Source organism: Aptenodytes patagonicus, chromosome 2 (assembly GCF_965638725.1).
Source record: "Aptenodytes patagonicus chromosome 2, bAptPat1.pri.cur, whole genome shotgun sequence".
NCBI lineage: Eukaryota > Metazoa > Chordata > Aves > Sphenisciformes > Spheniscidae > Aptenodytes > Aptenodytes patagonicus.
The window spans coordinates 112,693,416-112,710,632 of NC_134950.1; the positions used below are offsets into that span (position 1 = coordinate 112,693,416).

General features: G+C 44.7%; 2 protein-coding genes across 3 annotated transcripts in view; one reads left to right on the plus strand and one right to left on the minus strand.

Moving 5' to 3' along the window:
- The window catches only part of LANCL2 (LanC like glutathione S-transferase 2), a 33,213-nt gene extending 28,643 nt beyond the window's left edge, over nt 1-4,570 (plus strand). The window contains exon 9 of the mRNA XM_076330755.1: nt 1,369-4,570. Within this exon, the coding sequence (XP_076186870.1) occupies nt 1,369-1,484 (116 nt within the window). The 3' untranslated portion in view covers nt 1,485-4,570. The remainder of the gene's footprint in view (nt 1-1,368) is intronic.
- A 2,904-nt stretch (nt 4,571-7,474) lies between these two features.
- VOPP1 (VOPP1 WW domain binding protein) overlaps nt 7,475-17,217 on the minus strand; it is a 124,946-nt gene continuing 115,203 nt past the window's right edge. For both annotated transcript variants that reach the window (XM_076330759.1, XM_076330758.1), the window contains exons 3-5: nt 16,627-16,704; nt 14,413-14,549; nt 7,475-10,426 (exon numbers count right to left, since the gene is read on the minus strand). In XM_076330759.1, coding sequence (XP_076186874.1) covers nt 10,245-10,426; nt 14,413-14,549; nt 16,627-16,704 — 397 coding nt within the window. In that variant the 3' untranslated portion in view covers nt 7,475-10,244. The remainder of the gene's footprint in view (nt 10,427-14,412; nt 14,550-16,626; nt 16,705-17,217) is intronic.

Here is a 17,217-nt window from a genome sequence, read left to right on the forward strand (position 1 = left end):
CTCTGGTGCAATACTAAGGCAAGGAAAAGCTAGTTTTAATATGAACCCAAATCGCTTGAACAGAAAAGAAATGCAGAGTTCTTAGGGGCTTTTCCATAAGTTCGAAGATCTTCCTAAATACTCTCCTAGAGCTTTGTATTTTTTTTATTTGTAGTTTATTTGCTATTCCCTATCTCATCCTTATGTTTTAGAAACACAGTAGGAAGGAATTGTAGCCCCAAGCAGGATTTAAAGTAGCGCTGCTTCTTCATGAACAGTGAGCCTAGTGTGCCACCTATCACAAATATGTGAAATTACAGCAGACCGAATAGGATTATTTTACAAATAAACCAATCCAAGGTGTGAACACAAGAGAGCAGTAGTTATATGCATCCCTTCTAAATACAGAGTTATTGTCTTAATGTTTAAGGGAGAAAAGTATAAGTGTTCTCATTCCTGAGAGCTCCCTTGCATGTGCTTGTAGAGGGGAAAAAGCAGGCATACAATCTGTTGTATAAAAGCTTTGAAATTTGTTGAGAAGGTGAAGTAATGCCAACAATAAGATGATTTGTTCTTTAATGCTGACATACAACTTTTATTTTAGTTTTTTAATGTCAGTGATTTTTTTTAGAAAAATCTAGAAGTCTCAAATTTGAGACAAAAAAGTCTTAATTGGGGGGGGTGTTCTAGCCAAAATTGTGCTTGAAGTTGTCCAATTCTGCATGTACATGCACACTTTCAGTGGAAGTTGGATGTGCATCTTATGGGATTGTCTTAATCATTTCATTTGCATCAGATGCTGTATTTCAGGAAGGTTCCTTTGTTTGTATGTGCTTAGCTATTGATAAAATAGGATTTTAGCTTGATCGTAAAACTGAGCTTGTATTTGTATGCTCCCCTGCTGTAGGGTGCCTCTGTTGTCTGTCACCTTAAGAGTTTTATTAGGTGATACTGGTGCTAGTGCTTCAGGCTCTTTATGAAGCTTTTCATGACCTCTTTATGAATAGCGAACAAATGAATCTGTACATCACAAGTATAATAAAGTTCTGCCTTTGTTTTTTCCCCAGTGAAATGACAAGCAAGAGCTGCTCAAATTCTGAGGGACAGTCCAAATTGGGATTTACTTTTTCTTAATTGAAGTAGCATTGAGGTTGTGCAGCTGAAAAGACGGTAGCAGAGAGATCTTGGTTCTTGCCTTTCATCTTTTCAAGTAAAACTTGGTTTCCTGGGCAAAGTACAGATGAACTTGCCTTTCTGTAGGCCCTAAGTTCACCTGTTCAAAAAAAGATCTAGTGAGGAGGTGTTCAAACAGGCGCTGTTGCCTTTGCTGTCAACTGTGCTATTTTAATGTCAAAGATGCACAAAGATCTCTTTCTCGTTATGTTTTAGGCATGGCTGGAGCTATTCACTTCCTCTCAGATATTTCAGTACCGGAGACTTCCCAGTTTCCAGCGTTTGAACTTGGACCTCAAAGGAGGGAAAACAAAGTGGGACAGGACAGCTAAAAGATCATTTTGAAAGGAAACTGATTCCAAAAGAGATGAGACTGTTTAGTGCCTCTGATACTGAACCAACTCGACCCTGAACCGACGGATGGATAAACCCCTTTTCTCCCCCACCCACCCCCCGCCCCAAATGACCATGAAATCATTAGAGCATGAACAGGAGAAGCCACATTTAAGTTCTGTTCAAGTGACACCTTCAGACGTAGGACAAGAGAAGTCAAGTTTTGAACTTTCTCTCTTCTGTTGTATTTGTCTTCTTCAGGTCTTTGACATGCTCTGCATGTTTATTGGTGTTGTCTGTTGATGCAAGTCTTTTGTTGTTAGCAAAAAGCTGGTCTCTGTGTGAATCTCTGTCCTGTACCTTCGCGCATGACTCACGACAGCAGTGTTGTTTTCTGCAGCGTGGTTACCCAGAGAGTTCCACCTTTGCCAGAGAGTTCACTGCAGGACAGTGCCCAGCTTCACTGGTGAGCTGGCAACTTTAAAAAGAGGTGAAAAAAGTTTTTATGTTAATATTTTTCTGCATTTTTCTCCACAGTCCCTAGAAGCTAAGGTGATGGAGATGAGCCTTTTTTGATGAAGAGGTATGAGGCTATCTCAGGTTTCAGAAACTTAGCAGGTTGGAAGGGATCTGACTTGTCTTTTGCTGGTGTTGTGGGAGGTTTTTTTGAAAGCCTGAAAGAGAGGCTCCCTTTGATACCTGCATCTGGTTAGTGTGTTAGGCACTTACAGCAGGGTGGAGATGCTTGTCCCCACCTCTGCAAAGCCCCATCCCATGGCACGAGCTTAACAAACTGAAGGTGGAGTCACCCATACTAACCTCCCGCTGCTGCCAAGAGCAGAGCAGGGACAGCATAACTGTGCTTCTCCTCTCCCGTACGTGGATTTGTAATAAACCTGTCCTGCAGCATCTAGTATACAAATGAGTAAGGGAGGGTGTCAGGGCAGTTTCTCATGCTGATAACTCGGGATGACTGTTGCTTCCAAACCAAGGCAGTGATTTGTTCTGGGCCCTTCCCTCCCTCTCCTAGCCCTGCTGCATTTAGCCCATATAGTTTGATAGGAGTGATAAACACCAGCTGCTTGTGGAGGCTGCAGAAGATTAGTGAGCAATATGAAACCATTGCTAGAGGCTGTAATTGAAGTTGATTTCATCTTAAAATCCAAACAGAAAAAGCCCTTTGCCTTTAGTTTTAACTGTGCTGCTAGTGCTTTGCTTCCCCTTGTAGTGTGGTGGGGTTGTGAAATACTAGACCTGCCTACAGGTGCGCTTGAGTATCAGGCTCTTGGTTTGGGAGAAGAGGGACATGCTGTAAGTACGCTTACAGCAGGCTTATGTGTTCCAGATAGTAAGTATGCTCACTGCTTGGGAAAAGTAAGTGTAGCGCACTCTCACTTGCTCAAGCTGTTCTCATCCTTCCCCCAGGTCTCCCTGTGCTCTATCATTCCAGGTGCTTATTTTAATTGATACCTTCTATCAGGTGGGAGTGTGACAGATGGCAGAGACTTTGACCTTTCAGGCGTGCATTGGGCTATATATGTGACCTGTGGGCCATCTGCTGAGCGCCAGTGTTTGCGGTCAGGCTTGGAGATGCATTGTTGCTCCTGCATAAATCTCTGAATGGTAGTGGGTGACTTCCTTGAACTTTATAGTATCTGTTGCCAGATCCATTGGGATGTTAATAATCTTCACATTCAGTTCTGCTGGGCAATAGCAGCAGTGCCAGTGCAGGGACAGCTTAATGTCACAGTGTAGCTCCTCTGCTGGTTTGTCAGGTAGGACTAAAACACGGGAGCAGCAGGAGAGACTTTTCCACCCCTCTGGGAAAGGGCAGAAGATGAGGTCGGCGGCACCAAACCCAGCTGCAGCTGTACAGCCTCAGCCAGGGCTGAGGGAAAATGCTGACAGGCAGTGGGAGCAAGGGATGCTGCATGGCAAGCAGCTGGGGCGAAGCAAACCGGAGCAGAGCGGCAGAAAGCGGAGGGATCAGTGAGGAATGGGGAGAGCTGATTACAGGAGGCAGTTCACAGAGTGTACCCGTAGAGGCCATCTTGAATGAAATGTTCCTCCGTGGCAAGTGTGCTGAAGTCTAACTCCGTGTTTCTTTCTGCAGCCTGTGGATCACTGATCCTGCCCATAGATAAGCCAGGGAGGAAGCTTGCCCAGGGTGAAGTCTCACAGAAATTCTAACAAAGGAGGTAGATGGCAGCTCTGATCCTGTTCCACATCACCCTTTTTTCCTTCCCTTCTGCTGTGACTGCAGAGCATGTGGGGTGGGTTAACAGGGAAGGGGCTTGCTAGGTTTGCAGGAACTGCCTGCAAACAGAACAGAAGCCACCGGCCTTCCCAGCAAATCCCAAGCATGTGTTGTACTGACTGCTTAACTAGGGGGTCAACAGGCAGGTTTTTTCATTCAGTGATTCTATACATATAGGCCTTCTTGGCTGCTGGGCTTGGAATGGCACCTGTGGGAGGTGATTTTGACTGGCTGGAGCCCAAGGGGAATTAAAACTTGCTGGTTTGAAAAATATATAGGTATATAGAAGCTTAGAACAGAGCTTAATACTGAGCAGATCTCCAAGATGCCTGAGTGCACCCGTCGAAATAATGAGCAAGTCAGCTACCAGCTCTTTCTGTACCGTAGCCAGCCTTCTGCTGCGGTGGGGCCCGGCACCGCCTTTCTCCGCAGAATCCTCTTGGAATTGAGCAAGACTGGAAACGTAACATATCAACTCGGAAAGCGTCTGGCAGTGCATCTGCCTCGTCTTCCTGACGTGACTTTCCCCGTTACAACTCCTTTCTGTTCATCACAGCGTTGTGGTATCTAGGTGGCCCATTAAGAAAGGATATCGTGTGAAGGTGAAAAAATGCATTTCATCAAGGCATTGTTTTCAGAAATCACATAAAACTGAAATGTGGAAAATGTCTTAATATTCCCTGGTTTGCTTTGTCCGTGTGTAATAGTCCATCTGTTGCAAAAAGCAGTAGTGTTAAAAATGGAGATGCTCTTTGGGCAGAAAAAGAGGAAAAAAAATGCTGATGTTTTGTTCTTTGGCTTTATTAGTAAAGATCAAGCTATGTGGTGGTAATGTGTGTGATTTCCCCCCTCCCCCCCCCCCCCCCCCCCCCCCCCCGTTGTACTCCTTCCTTCCCTCCACCACCACTGTGGTGATAGCTGTCCTACTGATCTGAGTGCTGAACCGCCTCCTGATCTTACAGTCCTGCAAGATGAAACACATGCCAGAGTGTGGGCAAATCGCTTTTTTTTAATCTTCACCTTTTACTAGCATTGAAGACCTTTTTACTGCTGCTTTTCCCAGGTGATTTTTTGGTGTATATTACTTAGAGCAAAGCACTGCTTTCCTCTCTAGTCACGTAGGTCCTGTTGAACAGTTTGCAGCTAAAGCCTGACTCATGACTAGCTGTTTTTTGAGAACACACGTAAGAAATTTCTCTGTCCATCTGACTAACGTCTGTTTTCCAGCTTTGAGAAAGCTTGGTGTTTTTCTCTAGCTAGGCTTTAACAGAAGAAAACTTCAAGTACGCTGCAAGCAAGGGGCAGTATTTCTGTTTCACAAAGCCCCATGTGCCAGTCGTGGCCCTCTGCCACCGAGAGCAATTGCTGCTTTTTCGAATTAATAGCATTATTTCTGGTCTGTAGGTAGGGACCTGAAGATAATCTGTACAAATTCAGCTGTAGCTAGATAAATGCGTTGGGGCACTTTTAGCACAATAGTTCTCTGTAACGCCAAAATAGGGTAGGATAGAGAGAGGAGTGGGAGGAAGCATGTGTGCTGCGTGTCAGGTAAGAGCTAGGCAGCAGCGTGCTGCCTGAGCCCTGTCCCATCAAGGTGTTTTGATGCAGCAGTCTTTTTCCTGGTGAAATCGTTCGCTTTCCCCCCATTTATTTTCATTGGTTTCACGTCGATTCACAGGCGCAGGAACCCAGTCTCTGCACAGCAGAGCAGCCGTGATTTGTACGCAGGGAGCAGTAGTGACCTGTCTTCAGCCACTGCTTCTCTTCAACAGCTACAAGAGGGCTGCTGTAAATCCAGCTGTAGCTATTAGATAAGCTAGGGTTAGGCCACAGGAGATAACTATATATAGAGAGACATAGATACAGACACATACACCTATCCTTCTGACTTCTCTCACTACATAAAGCCAAAATAAAACAGGTGCAGCTAAGGAGCTACCTCTGTCTGCAGGGGTTGGGGTGGGAGGGCTGCTTAGCTTGTCACTGTTCCCTCTGCTTTCTCTGCTGTCCCCTTCACTTTGCAGCACCCAGCAGCTTTGGACGGTGGCTGCCAGTTGCACCTCGCCTCTTTAATAGCATTATTATCTCGCAGTTGCTTTGTAGAAACTGTCTTATGCTGGACCTTCCCCTGTATGGTGTCTCTGTAGTAGTTTCCCTGTCAAAGAGTACAAACAACTGTAAGCTTCTGCAAGCTTCTTCCCAGGGCATCAGAGGGGAGAGCTCCCACAGCCACAGGGCCTGCAAAGACATCCTGGCCCATTTCTCTCGCCTACGACTGAATTAGCAGTGATGCATTAGTTAGACCAGAAAAAGAAAAATGAAAATGGAAAAAAAAAAAAAAAAAGTAAGGCTCTGCTATCTGACAAGGTGTTTTATCTTCTTGGCTGACCTGTGTGCCAAAAAGTGGCTTCTTGGTTATATGCATATAAAACTAACCCATCTGAGGGGTTTGGTTTTTTGTTTTTAGTAGGGAAGACAGAGCAATACCTCCTTTGCTTCTTCACATAGTCTGAAGAGCTTGCTGGAAAATGTAGTCCCAGCTGTTTGTTTTCACAGCAGTGTAAGCTGTCACAGGGCTTTAAAGAAAAGGGAAAAAAAAAAAACACCCACAAAACAAAAAAGCTTGTCACCGCATCTTTTCCCAAAGTGATAATGAAACACAGGTGCAGCTGCCTGGCAGCCCCAATCAGAAATGGCAGGGTTGGCACCCTCCTTGTCAATCTGGGGCCTATTTGCAGCACAGCTGATGCATCAGCCTGCTAATTACTGGGAGGCACGGAAGGCGCTGCAGGATGCTGCAAGTGCCGTTTGCCCCTCTCCTATGAGCCATGGGGCACCCAGTCACACCAGGGAGAAGGAGGTGGAGGAGAGACACAAGAACAAAAAAAATCTGTGAATAAGATTGTGCTACTTGAGTGGCTTCAGCCCAACAGCGCTGCCTTGACGGGCTCCCTCACCCACACCTTGACAGAGGTGTCTCGGGTGCCCTGGGCCTGACAGCGAGTGCCAGGGCTGCACGCTTGCTGGAAGGCTGAAGAAGCAGCAGCAAAAATTTATGAACCCTCAGACTGCAATGAACTTAATTCACCCATTAATATGGAGCCTTCCTTCAATAGCATGTAAGGCAGCACCTTGGAGGGAAGGCACCTTATGGGAAGAAAAACTTACTTTCCTGGGGAAAAAAACTTACTTTCCTGACCCCAGGAGATGCTCTGGCAACAGCCAGCCCTTGCCTTCAGTGTGGGCCTGAGGCAGTTAGAGCTCTGTCACCAGCGGCTGAAGGATGAGCTTTAGCCTGACTGCTCAAAGAGGCTTTACAGTCCTGCTGAAGAACAAAAAAGCAATCCCCATTGCTGCTTTTCTTCGGGGGGGGGGGGGGGATCATCTTGAATGAGACATCACTCTCCTGCTGCGGGGCTGAAAGGAGCTGTGTGGGGCTGCACACCTGACCTGTCATCACTGCCTGCTGGTGAGAAGTAACCCCGTCCTTTCCAGTGGTGCACCTGTAGCCTGTGTTTCACATCTGGCTTACTAAAGTGTTCCCGTCCTTTCCAGTGGTGCACCTGTAGCCTGTGTTTCACATCTGGCTTACTAAAGTGTTGTCAAGTACAAATCCCTCGGTCTGCCTTCTCTCCTCCTCTGCACACAAGAGGTCACACTCTTAACTCTGCTCAGTAATGTAAAGAACTTTAAACATACAGCTCAGGGAAGAGCAATGAAGAGGGCTAGAGGTACAGCGACAGCCAATCTTACTTTAATAAAATGCATTTCAAAAGAAAGCTTGCACAAGTTTTATGAGCAATAGACACCCCCGAGACTGTAGAAAGACCTACTTCTGCTCCATCCATCCATCCATCCTCCAACCCAACAACCTAACCTCGCAAAACATGCAATGTACACTCCCAATCAACTTCATATTGTTGATATCACCCTACCGAAAGTTACAGGGCTTCTCCCATCTTTCTCCCCACTTCTTTTTTTTTTAAACTAAGAGGGAAAAAAAATAAAAAAACCCTAAAAACTTCCAAAAGCAAGGCAACAAGAGGAAAGGCATGTAACAGTTTTTGCAAGTAATTCATATGGATGCCCACACAGGTGCTGTGTTTTCAAGAGAAGACCAAGCAAGTTTGCTAGCAGAGGAGTTGCATGTGTTTGTTGTAAGAGGTAGTGTCATCCATCAACACTAGCAAATAAACCAGCCAGACTTTAGGAAAACTTCACCAGAAGTTGAATTTCAATGTACAGCGTAAGAGTTCACTATAAAAGGCTTCTATTCAATGTGTCCAGGAAAGTGCCAGCTGTCATAGATACATTTCATAATATAAAAGGACTTAACAACATCTATCTACCAACATGAGGTCTGTTGTCATTTCTATTGACGGAAAAAGAAAGGTTGGATTTGCTGTTAAAAAATTATGTCATGTACACACAACCATATTTAGTGACATACGCGCCTTTAAACCTCAAGTGCACACTAATTTAGAAAATATGTACAGTTGTGGTGTGCAGATGGCCCCAGTAATCATATACAAAATGTACTTTTTTGTTAAGCGTCCACCAAGCCTACACTGCACACACAAAAGCACTTTGCTTTGTCCCTCATTATGATGCACAGTAAGGGAAAGCCTTAGTTACAATTTCACCCAAGTCAGGTCTGCGGGAATGAGCTCCTCAAAAGCTAGCTCCGCTCCAGATGACTAACTCCACCAGCAGCTTTGAGAAACAGTAACCCTTAATGATTTTTTCTGTTAGAGACTCACATTCATAATAAAAGGGATGCTCTTCCCTGCCAGTTCTGCAAATCCAGCTTGCCGCCTAGGAACAAGCTCTCACAAGCCACCGGCATGCATTAACAGCAAAATAAAGCTTTGGCTCCCTGTGCAACACAGGTCTTCAGACGATTACTCCAAACCACCTCGGTGACCTCTGTGCCCTGGCTGGAGTGACAGAGGAACAGTCGGTGTATTGGCAGTGAGTAAGCATTCACCCGGTACCCAAAGGACCATACTGGACTCCTAATCCTCAGCTATGCTGTTTCTGCAGGTCCTTCAGCAGTAGAAGGCGATGGCATCTTCTTTTTGTCACTTGTTAGTGACATGGCTCTGAATATGCACGAAGGGAGAAGGTCCCATTAGTCTGTGGTCATGTCTCAGAGCAGCTTCACATTTTTGCTAGACATAGATGGGTGCGAGAGCCCTCACAGGGAAAGGGGCTCTGTGTTTATTTGAAGGTGTTGACTTGCGGTCACTCAGAGTCAGCCACGAGCACGAGATGGTGAATTGGGAATCCTGGGGCCGCTCACAGGAAAACACGTGAAGAGCTAAGAGTCATTGAAAGCCAAACCATCTGCGCATCAGGTCAAGGAACTGCTATTAAGCACTAGTCCCAAAAAGTTATTTATTTGCCTCATCTAGAGAGGAGAGCAGTTTTACAGATCTGTCACCTGGAGATGACAGCTCTACTTGGTACTCTTCGTGGCAGCAGTAAGACCATAATGAAAGCTACTATTTCTCACGGACAAAACTCCCATCAATGTGAAAGGGAGCAAACCTGGAAGTGTGCTCCCATTCCTTCTTACTCTAATTATTTTACAATTCAGGGAAGAAAACTTACCTACGTATTTCAGTGTTTCTAACCGTTCTGTCAAGAGGCACAAGCACAAGCAGCTCTGAGGTTAGAACACCTCCCTCTCACTACCTGACATTTAGGTCATCGGCTGTTTCATACAATCTCACCCTTGGCAAAACAAGGGGAGTCAGGATGCCAATCACACAGGCAGAATCCAGGTGCTGGCCAAGAAACACTCAAGTCCCTGTCCTTTGCTTTTAGATGCATCATTTAAAGTAATGAATCCCTCTTTTCTAGGGCACTTGGCAAAGCCCCTGCCATGGCTCAGCCATCGCCGGTGCTCCAGTCACTCACAGGCTTCTATCACAGCACCTCTCTGCTGTGCAGCAGAACCAAGTTTTACAAGAAAAACTTGTACAAGTAAATGGAAAAGATGGTGGCCACCATTTCTGGTAAAAGCATTGCCCTGCCTCTTCTACCCAAAGAGGTAGTCATTTCTCTGTCATTTCCCTTAGATGCGGGCATTTCTGCTATGGGGTTTTTATGAGAGTGCACATCACTCTGGGGTTGCATAAAGAACTGCTATCAGTAGGCTGCCACAACGCAATTAAACCCATGATTGAAACGAACAATAAATAAAGAGAAAGACATAGAGGTTTTAAATACAGGTTTCCATTAAAAGCATTACAAAGACGACTTCTCTCATTTTGAAGACAAAGAAAAAATCCACTTCTACTAAAAAAAAAAAAAAAAAAAAGGAAAAAAATTTAAAAATCACCCCTTTGCAAGTAACTTTAATGAGGAAAGGTGCAGGGAAGGGAGGGAGAGAGGACTTGGAGTACTAGCAAGTGTTCAAAAGGGTGGACGCCCTTCATCTTGGTCATTTTGCAATGGCACCTTCTTCTCACACAGTCAGGTCAGAGAGCCAGAGTCCTCACGTGGAGGATTTCACCACCTGCTCGTAAGGGGGAGGTGGCGTGTTGCAGTAGGAAGGTGGGGGTGGGTAAACCGGGTTTCCTTGTGGGGAATTGGGCTGGACGTGGAAAGCCATAGCCATGGGATTCATCACAGGTCCACCTGGATCTGTGTAATACGGCACTCCAGGTTGTTGTGACCCTGAAAGAAAGAAAAGGAGAGAAAAGGTATCAGCAATGGCAGAAGCATCAGGCAGCGGTTGTGCTCTTCCAGGGCTTCTGCTCTGTACACTCGGACAAGTTTTCTCAAAGTGTTCATCAGAGCAAGGACAAGGAGCCACTTTTCTCCCATTCCAGAGAAAACCCAGACTTGCAGGACGACATTCACTTCTTGAGATTTCACCAAGAGGTTTCAATTTCACATGCAATGGAAATCATTTAGTAAAACAAAGGGCACCACTGCCCCAAGCGACTACGATTTGAAAGGGAAAACAGTGAGCCCTGCTCAGTTCCCCAGACAGAAAAGCTGCCGTGCCTGCAGAAAGGAGAGGCGTGGGTTCTCAGATGGACAAAGGGGTTTCCACTGCAGCCCTCACTCAGGTGTCAAGTCTTACGAGAGGACTTCACAGGTTATTTTGTAGTGTACTGGATCTGTTTGTATGCCAGAGTGCATCTCAAATAGATAATTTCCCTTCAAGGCACAATACGGCTAAGGAGTAAACGTGTACAAAGCAAAAACCCAAGTTGAAGCCAAGTATGGCTGGCTAACACAATGGGACAAGATTGCTTTCCACAGATTAAATTTAGGAAGTGATGTTGGAGCCTGCAGGGAGAAGGAAAGGAAACGTACAATCAAACGCAAAATTCCTTAGCTGTGACACATGGGGTGTAACAGAGACTGCTGCCATGAGGAATAGCAAAGGTGGCGCGTAACCCTCCTCAGATACCACAGTGAGTGGTGGAAGAAGACTTAATGCAATTCCAGCAATTAAAGTCACAGATTGTCTCTATCTATCTCAAAATGTATTTTAGTTTTCTTCTCTTTCTCTCTGTCTATGTAAATAAAGCTGGACTGAAAAAAAAAAAAAAATCACAGCTGAGCAACAGGTTTTCTTCTTTTGGTGCTAGTCTGTTTTCCCTATAATGACACAGCCTCTAATGGATTTTCCACTCAATCATTTCTTTCCGTGACTTAGTGTCACTAGGACTCAGTATTGCCACAAAAGGAATACAGGCTTCTTGAAGCTTTAAGCACCCTTTAGTACTTCAAGCATTCAGGAAGGAGCTAAATACCGAACCCAAAAATGTGTCCTCACAATATTAAATCAGATGGGTCGAGCCATAAGGCATGGGGATGCAAACTGTCCCAGAGCCTGGGGTGTCTGCCTAGGGAGCTTTGTTTGGACACTTGGGAGGCAAAGAGGATGGAAAGCAGATTGGGAACGCAGCTATTTCCTTCTTAACACAATAATTTTTAACACACCACCACAATAATTCTTCCTGCCTGAGCAAAGAGGGCTGCTCCGCAGTCTCTCTTCCTTTGCCGCGGCGACAAGAAGCCCTTGTTCTGCTTCCATGTATAGCATCAGCACGTGGCTGCGGGAGAGCCAGGCTGGGAACAGGAGCCGAGTCCTACCTCTCCAAAGTTTGGGCTAATACCCTCTTTCTGTAGCCTTTTTCTTAAGCATTTTTGTTTTAAAGTTAAATCCTGCCCAGCTCTGCATTTCTGCAGTTTCCATCTGCAGGGGGAAATGGGAGAGGTTGAGGTAGCTCACTGCATCTTGCTCCTTAGGAAAACAACTGTTTTCATTAAAACTTCCGTGTATTATTATTGAACCGGGTGGGGGGCAAGTGTGGACACCAATCTTCTGAGATATTTTTTCAGTTCATTAAACCCACCAGAAAACAACATCTGAATATCAACTTCCTTGTGGGATCAGCTCAGTAAGTATTTAAGTGCCTACAAAGGGACCAGACCTTTTCTAGCACCTGAACTGCCAGTTTGGGGCTATGTAGGCCAGACCTAAAGAGAAAGACACCACCAGGTCTGCAAACTGCTGTTTGTAGGTGAGGTGTTCAATCCATTTTCCTAGTCAGGCCCACAGAAAAAGCACTCCCACCTCCAGGCTGCTGCTGGGATGGCAGAAGATGCTGCCGTTACCACCACAGGGGAGGAGGGAGATGGGCAAGGAGCCCCGTTTCAGGGGCTCCACCTCAACCAAATCTGGAAGAGGAGCTAGAGGAAAATGTGAACTTGGTTGACTAGTAATTCCCATTGCTTTTGCTGTTGAATATTCCTAGAATAGTAGAAAAAGTAGAAAAAAAAAATTTTGGTGGGGTTAGCTCAGAGCCCAAAGCTTTAAGAAACAGTAATAACAGTCTGGAAGCAGGTGGCATAAGCAGGTCACCGAAGGGCTTGTGCTTATTTTATATTTGCCCACAATTTGCGTTCCATGAAAAACTAAAACCATGCTCTAAAATTAAATCCGGTATTCGCCAATCCAGCCAAAGATGCTCCCTGTTCACATAATCTTGAGATTATTTTTCAGGCTTAAAAATACGGTTTATTTAGTTTGGCTCCCTCCCCACCGTTGAAAAACAAATACTCTCTGTGGAAATGCTTGTTCAGTCAAGCAGAAAAAAAGATGCAGAATGGAAGCCCTAAGAAAACCCCTTAGGATTTAAAAAAAAAAAAAAAAAAAGGGTGAATAAAATGTTAGTTTGTGCCTGTAACATCTTTTTATCCATTTAGACCTATGAGAGAGAGAGGGGAGAAATGCACGTCTATGGGTACGTGCTTAAGGATGCAAGAAAAAGCATTTCCAAAGTCTGCACGAGGCGCGCAGGTGTGCAATAGCAGGCATGACAGGGGAGAGAGCCTGAATGCTGCATCTCTGCACAACGCTCGTAGTCACAGCTAGCTAGATGGGGGTTTAGGACACTTTTCTAAGGAGGCTGTCTTGATGCAGCCACAGCATCGCACAGAGACATAATGGTTCAGAAGATTTTTGATAGAGAGGTTTGAGGCACCAAATTTTCAGAGAGGTCCCCCTTCTCATTACAAAACATTCGGCTGTATTTCCACTTCCAAGGCAGTATGAAACAAGAACAAATTGCCAATTCAAAAAAAAAGTTGTCAGAAGAGGTAATTATCCTCTGGCTTTAGCTCTCTCTAATACAACATGCAATAAAATGACAGCCCGGGAGGAAAAGTGTCTGTGTACCAAGTGTGCCTGCGTATGTGTGTGTGTGTGCTTCCGCTGGCACAAATCAGCACTGGCTTATGCAATCTGGAGAGTGGTTAAAAACGTCTCAGTTTGGCCTTGCTGAGGCAGAGAGGAGGCAAGCACCTGAGCGCGCACTCAGATATAATCTCAGCACTGCAGGAGGTCTTCCAACTAGGGACAGCTGGATTCAAAATGCTCCCATAGGCACAAATACCTTCTGTTTACAGGTGAGTCTTATTTTGCAGGATTCTCCTAACTGGGACTATCTAACAGCCAGAGGGGAAGAAAAAACAAACTTAGAAAGCAGTATTGCCAGAGGAGCCATCACTAGGTAGATCCTCCGGATGCTCACAGCCATTAGTGACCAGAGAGAGAGCAATCAGTCTAACAAGGGGAGAAGGACCACTTTGCTGCAGAAAAACTGTAGCACAGAGCATAGAAGGCAAATCAAAAAGGGAAGACTTGCAAGATAGGCAGACCGTGGAAGAAAAATGTTAGGCTTTTCTTCACCTCTGCCAGATGTTATCAATTATATTTAAAACTCTCTCTTCATGTCACTGTTCATTTTGGATACCTATCATTTTGTCTTACGCTGCAAAGTGAGAACTTCCATGCATGGACACACAGATGTAAAAATATTAGGGAATATTTTATATTACTAAATTTTATATTACTAATATTACTATATATAAAATATAGTAATATATTACTACAACAGAAGGGAACTGAAAGTCCTGTCATCCTGGGTTTCAAAAACGCTTCTGTACACTGCAGCTGAATTATGCTGTTTGAAAGGCAGACGACTTCACTCATCACAGGAGGTGGCTGTGCAGTGCAGTGCACTCCCTTGTCCAAATCCCACAGTTTCCAAAAACCGAACAAAACCCCCAAACCCACCCTTTTTAAATGCCTTGACAAATGTAAGAAATTAGTGAAATTTGTTTAATGAGCAGTCTCTGACCTGATGCAGTGTTGACTGGTTGTCTGGTGTAAGACACGTTAAAAGTAGGTTCTTCTACTAGTGGAGGAGGGTACATTCGCCTTCGGATAAAGAAACCAGCTCCGCAACAGAACAAAACTCCCATCATCAAAAGGAACCTAGGCAAAGAGAAGAGGGAAGTCAAAACCCACCTGCATTCAGGCAGCTCTCAGACTCAGACTGTTCGCTGAGAGAAACAAGAGTATCACCTACCAATCATCAGCCTACGACTTTTATCGGGGTTTCTTAAATATGTTGTCTCTTGAGAGCAGGTCTATGTCATTTCAGGTAGCACTCATGGGGCACTTATGGATGTATTACGGACATCTTTAGTGGTTAGTACTATTGTCTGATGTTTTCTGGCATGTAAAATACAAATCTGAAACTAAAACGCCCTTGAACTTTTGGAACGTTCAGGTTCATACCTGACCTTTGCCACTGGGATGCTGAACTGAAATTCCGGGTTGGTACAGTTTCAAACTGCCTATCTTGGACACAAGCCTCATGCTTACAGCATCGAGGCTGGCCAGGTTTGTGGGGGACAAAGAGGAATACTATCCTGCAGTTGCCCTTAAAAGAAGATTCTTAGATGTTCTTGGATTACTCAACACTAATTTCGTCTCCCATGGGAAATATGGTAGCTGGCATTTAAGCTCAAGCCAGAAGACTGAAGCGTTCAGCACTGAAGATGACAAGGTTTGCTTTGTGCTTCCTAGACAGGATATACATGCTCAAGGAAAAGAACATCATTTTGCTTCAGTTCTCCTCTCAGCTCCTTTTCCCGACCTGACTAAACTGTCCTCATCATTCCCTTGCCCTGGTGCTGTAGAAACAGGCACATGCAGCAAGGGCATGTCAGATTTTGTTTTTCAGACAGTGGCTTTCACTGTGTTTCCTTGATTAGTTATCAGACATGCTAGTGACTGATGCAAGCTCCCGTAAACCCAAATGGTTCTTCTGCCTGTAATTGCCATCTCATTTCAGGGGCCTTTACTGGAAGACAATGACAACTCTGTTCTTTTGGAAGGGATGGAAGTTGGCCAGAGGCCACTGAAGCTGGCCAGAGGCAAGCCTACACACCATGCTTATCTCCTCCGGAGCATTCCCAGGTGCCCGAGAGGAAGAGTGTGACACTGGATGGCAGCGAGAGGTATTTCATGCAAAGGGTCAAATTCTGTTCTTGTTTCTATGGTAGAAACGAGAGCAGAAAGAGGTCCTGTTTCCCTGAGCCAAGATTAATACATTCCCTTTTGGCAGCGTTCCTGCAAGGGATTTGTTCTGAACAGAAAAACAGAGATTTACAACGTCACCCCAGGGACTGAGATGCAGAGCTCCTCAGTTATATCAGTAAGGATTGCACACTGAAATCCCACAGTCAGCTTCGGGAAATCTCTGTATTATAGTACATATCAGGCTTCTGGTTTTCAGTGTTTATTTGTTTCAATTTTGAAGGCTTTTTTTTTAAGCAGTCTTCAAATTCTACATAAAAATGCCTGAAATCAGGTTTTCTAGAAGAGCTTTTGCGTTCTCTCTACTGTAATGAGAAGGTTTTATTCAGGTGCTTTCTTAAATTCCTCTCCAAACCGAATTTACCTTGTTTTTTCATTATGCATATAACAGTGATTAGTTTAAGCTTTATCCAGATTACTGAGCTGCGGGTTTCACAAGCTCAAATCTTTCTGCCTTCTTTTCCCTTGCTGTCATCTCCAGTGAAATCCTCATAGTCATAAATGTACTTCTCTTCCTTTTTAATTGAAGCCTCAATTCGGCTGGCAAGAATGTCTTAAACCCTGCCTAAATGCACAATCCTCCTTATACAATCCTCTTTTAAAACTGAGTGCCCAACAAAAACGGACAAACGCTGCTGCTTGGTAGTAGCTGGGACAGGCATAAGGAATTCAGCAATTTTGGATGAAAGTGGGACCGCTGCCTGGTCCCACCCAGGAGGATGCAGAAGCAGGAAAGGTCAACCTGGCACAAGTAACCTGCTTTTCCAGTGTTTTCTCACTACATCGGGAGAATTTTATAAGCAAAAAACCAAAGTCCTTGCACTTATATGTACACATATACACTACTGCATACTTGTACCTACTTTACTTTAAAATACTAGGGCTGGCAATACCCTGATTTACAAACAAGTCCTACAAACAAGACAAGAACAGGACAAACATAAAATTCCCAAATGCCCTGACCTACCAAAAATACCATAGTCGCTGGATAGAGAGAGCTCTTACACAGCATCTTGAACCACAGCAATCCTCATAGGAGCGACATCTGCAGAGAAATAAAGAGAAAAGGGCATTAGGGGAGTGGTTGTCACTCAGATTAAAATGGCATCCCCAACTCTGCCGCTGTTCGCACCCCTGCTTGAGGCATTATTTACGACATCGCCATGAGCCTGGGAGGCAAAGCCTCCTGGAAGTGTCCAAGGTCAGGCTGGATGGGGCTTTGAGCAACCTGATCTAGTGAAAGATGTCCCCGCCCATGGCAGCGAGGTTGGACTAGATGATCTTTGAAGGACCTTTCCAACCCAAACCATTCTGTGGGTCTATAAATAAGAACAGACTACCCTTGGCTGGATAAAGTTGTCAATCACACGTACACATCCATGGCGCAGCTCTATCACTATTCAGGAACTTGTTGCATGTTATTGAAACTACCTTCCTATATACTTCTTTTAAAGCCACCTCAAAAAGACTGAACGTAGTGTTTAAGTCCATATAAAAGGACACGTTATAAAGAAAAGCAGTATTACTGTATTTTCTTTCACAGTAAATGAACACTGCA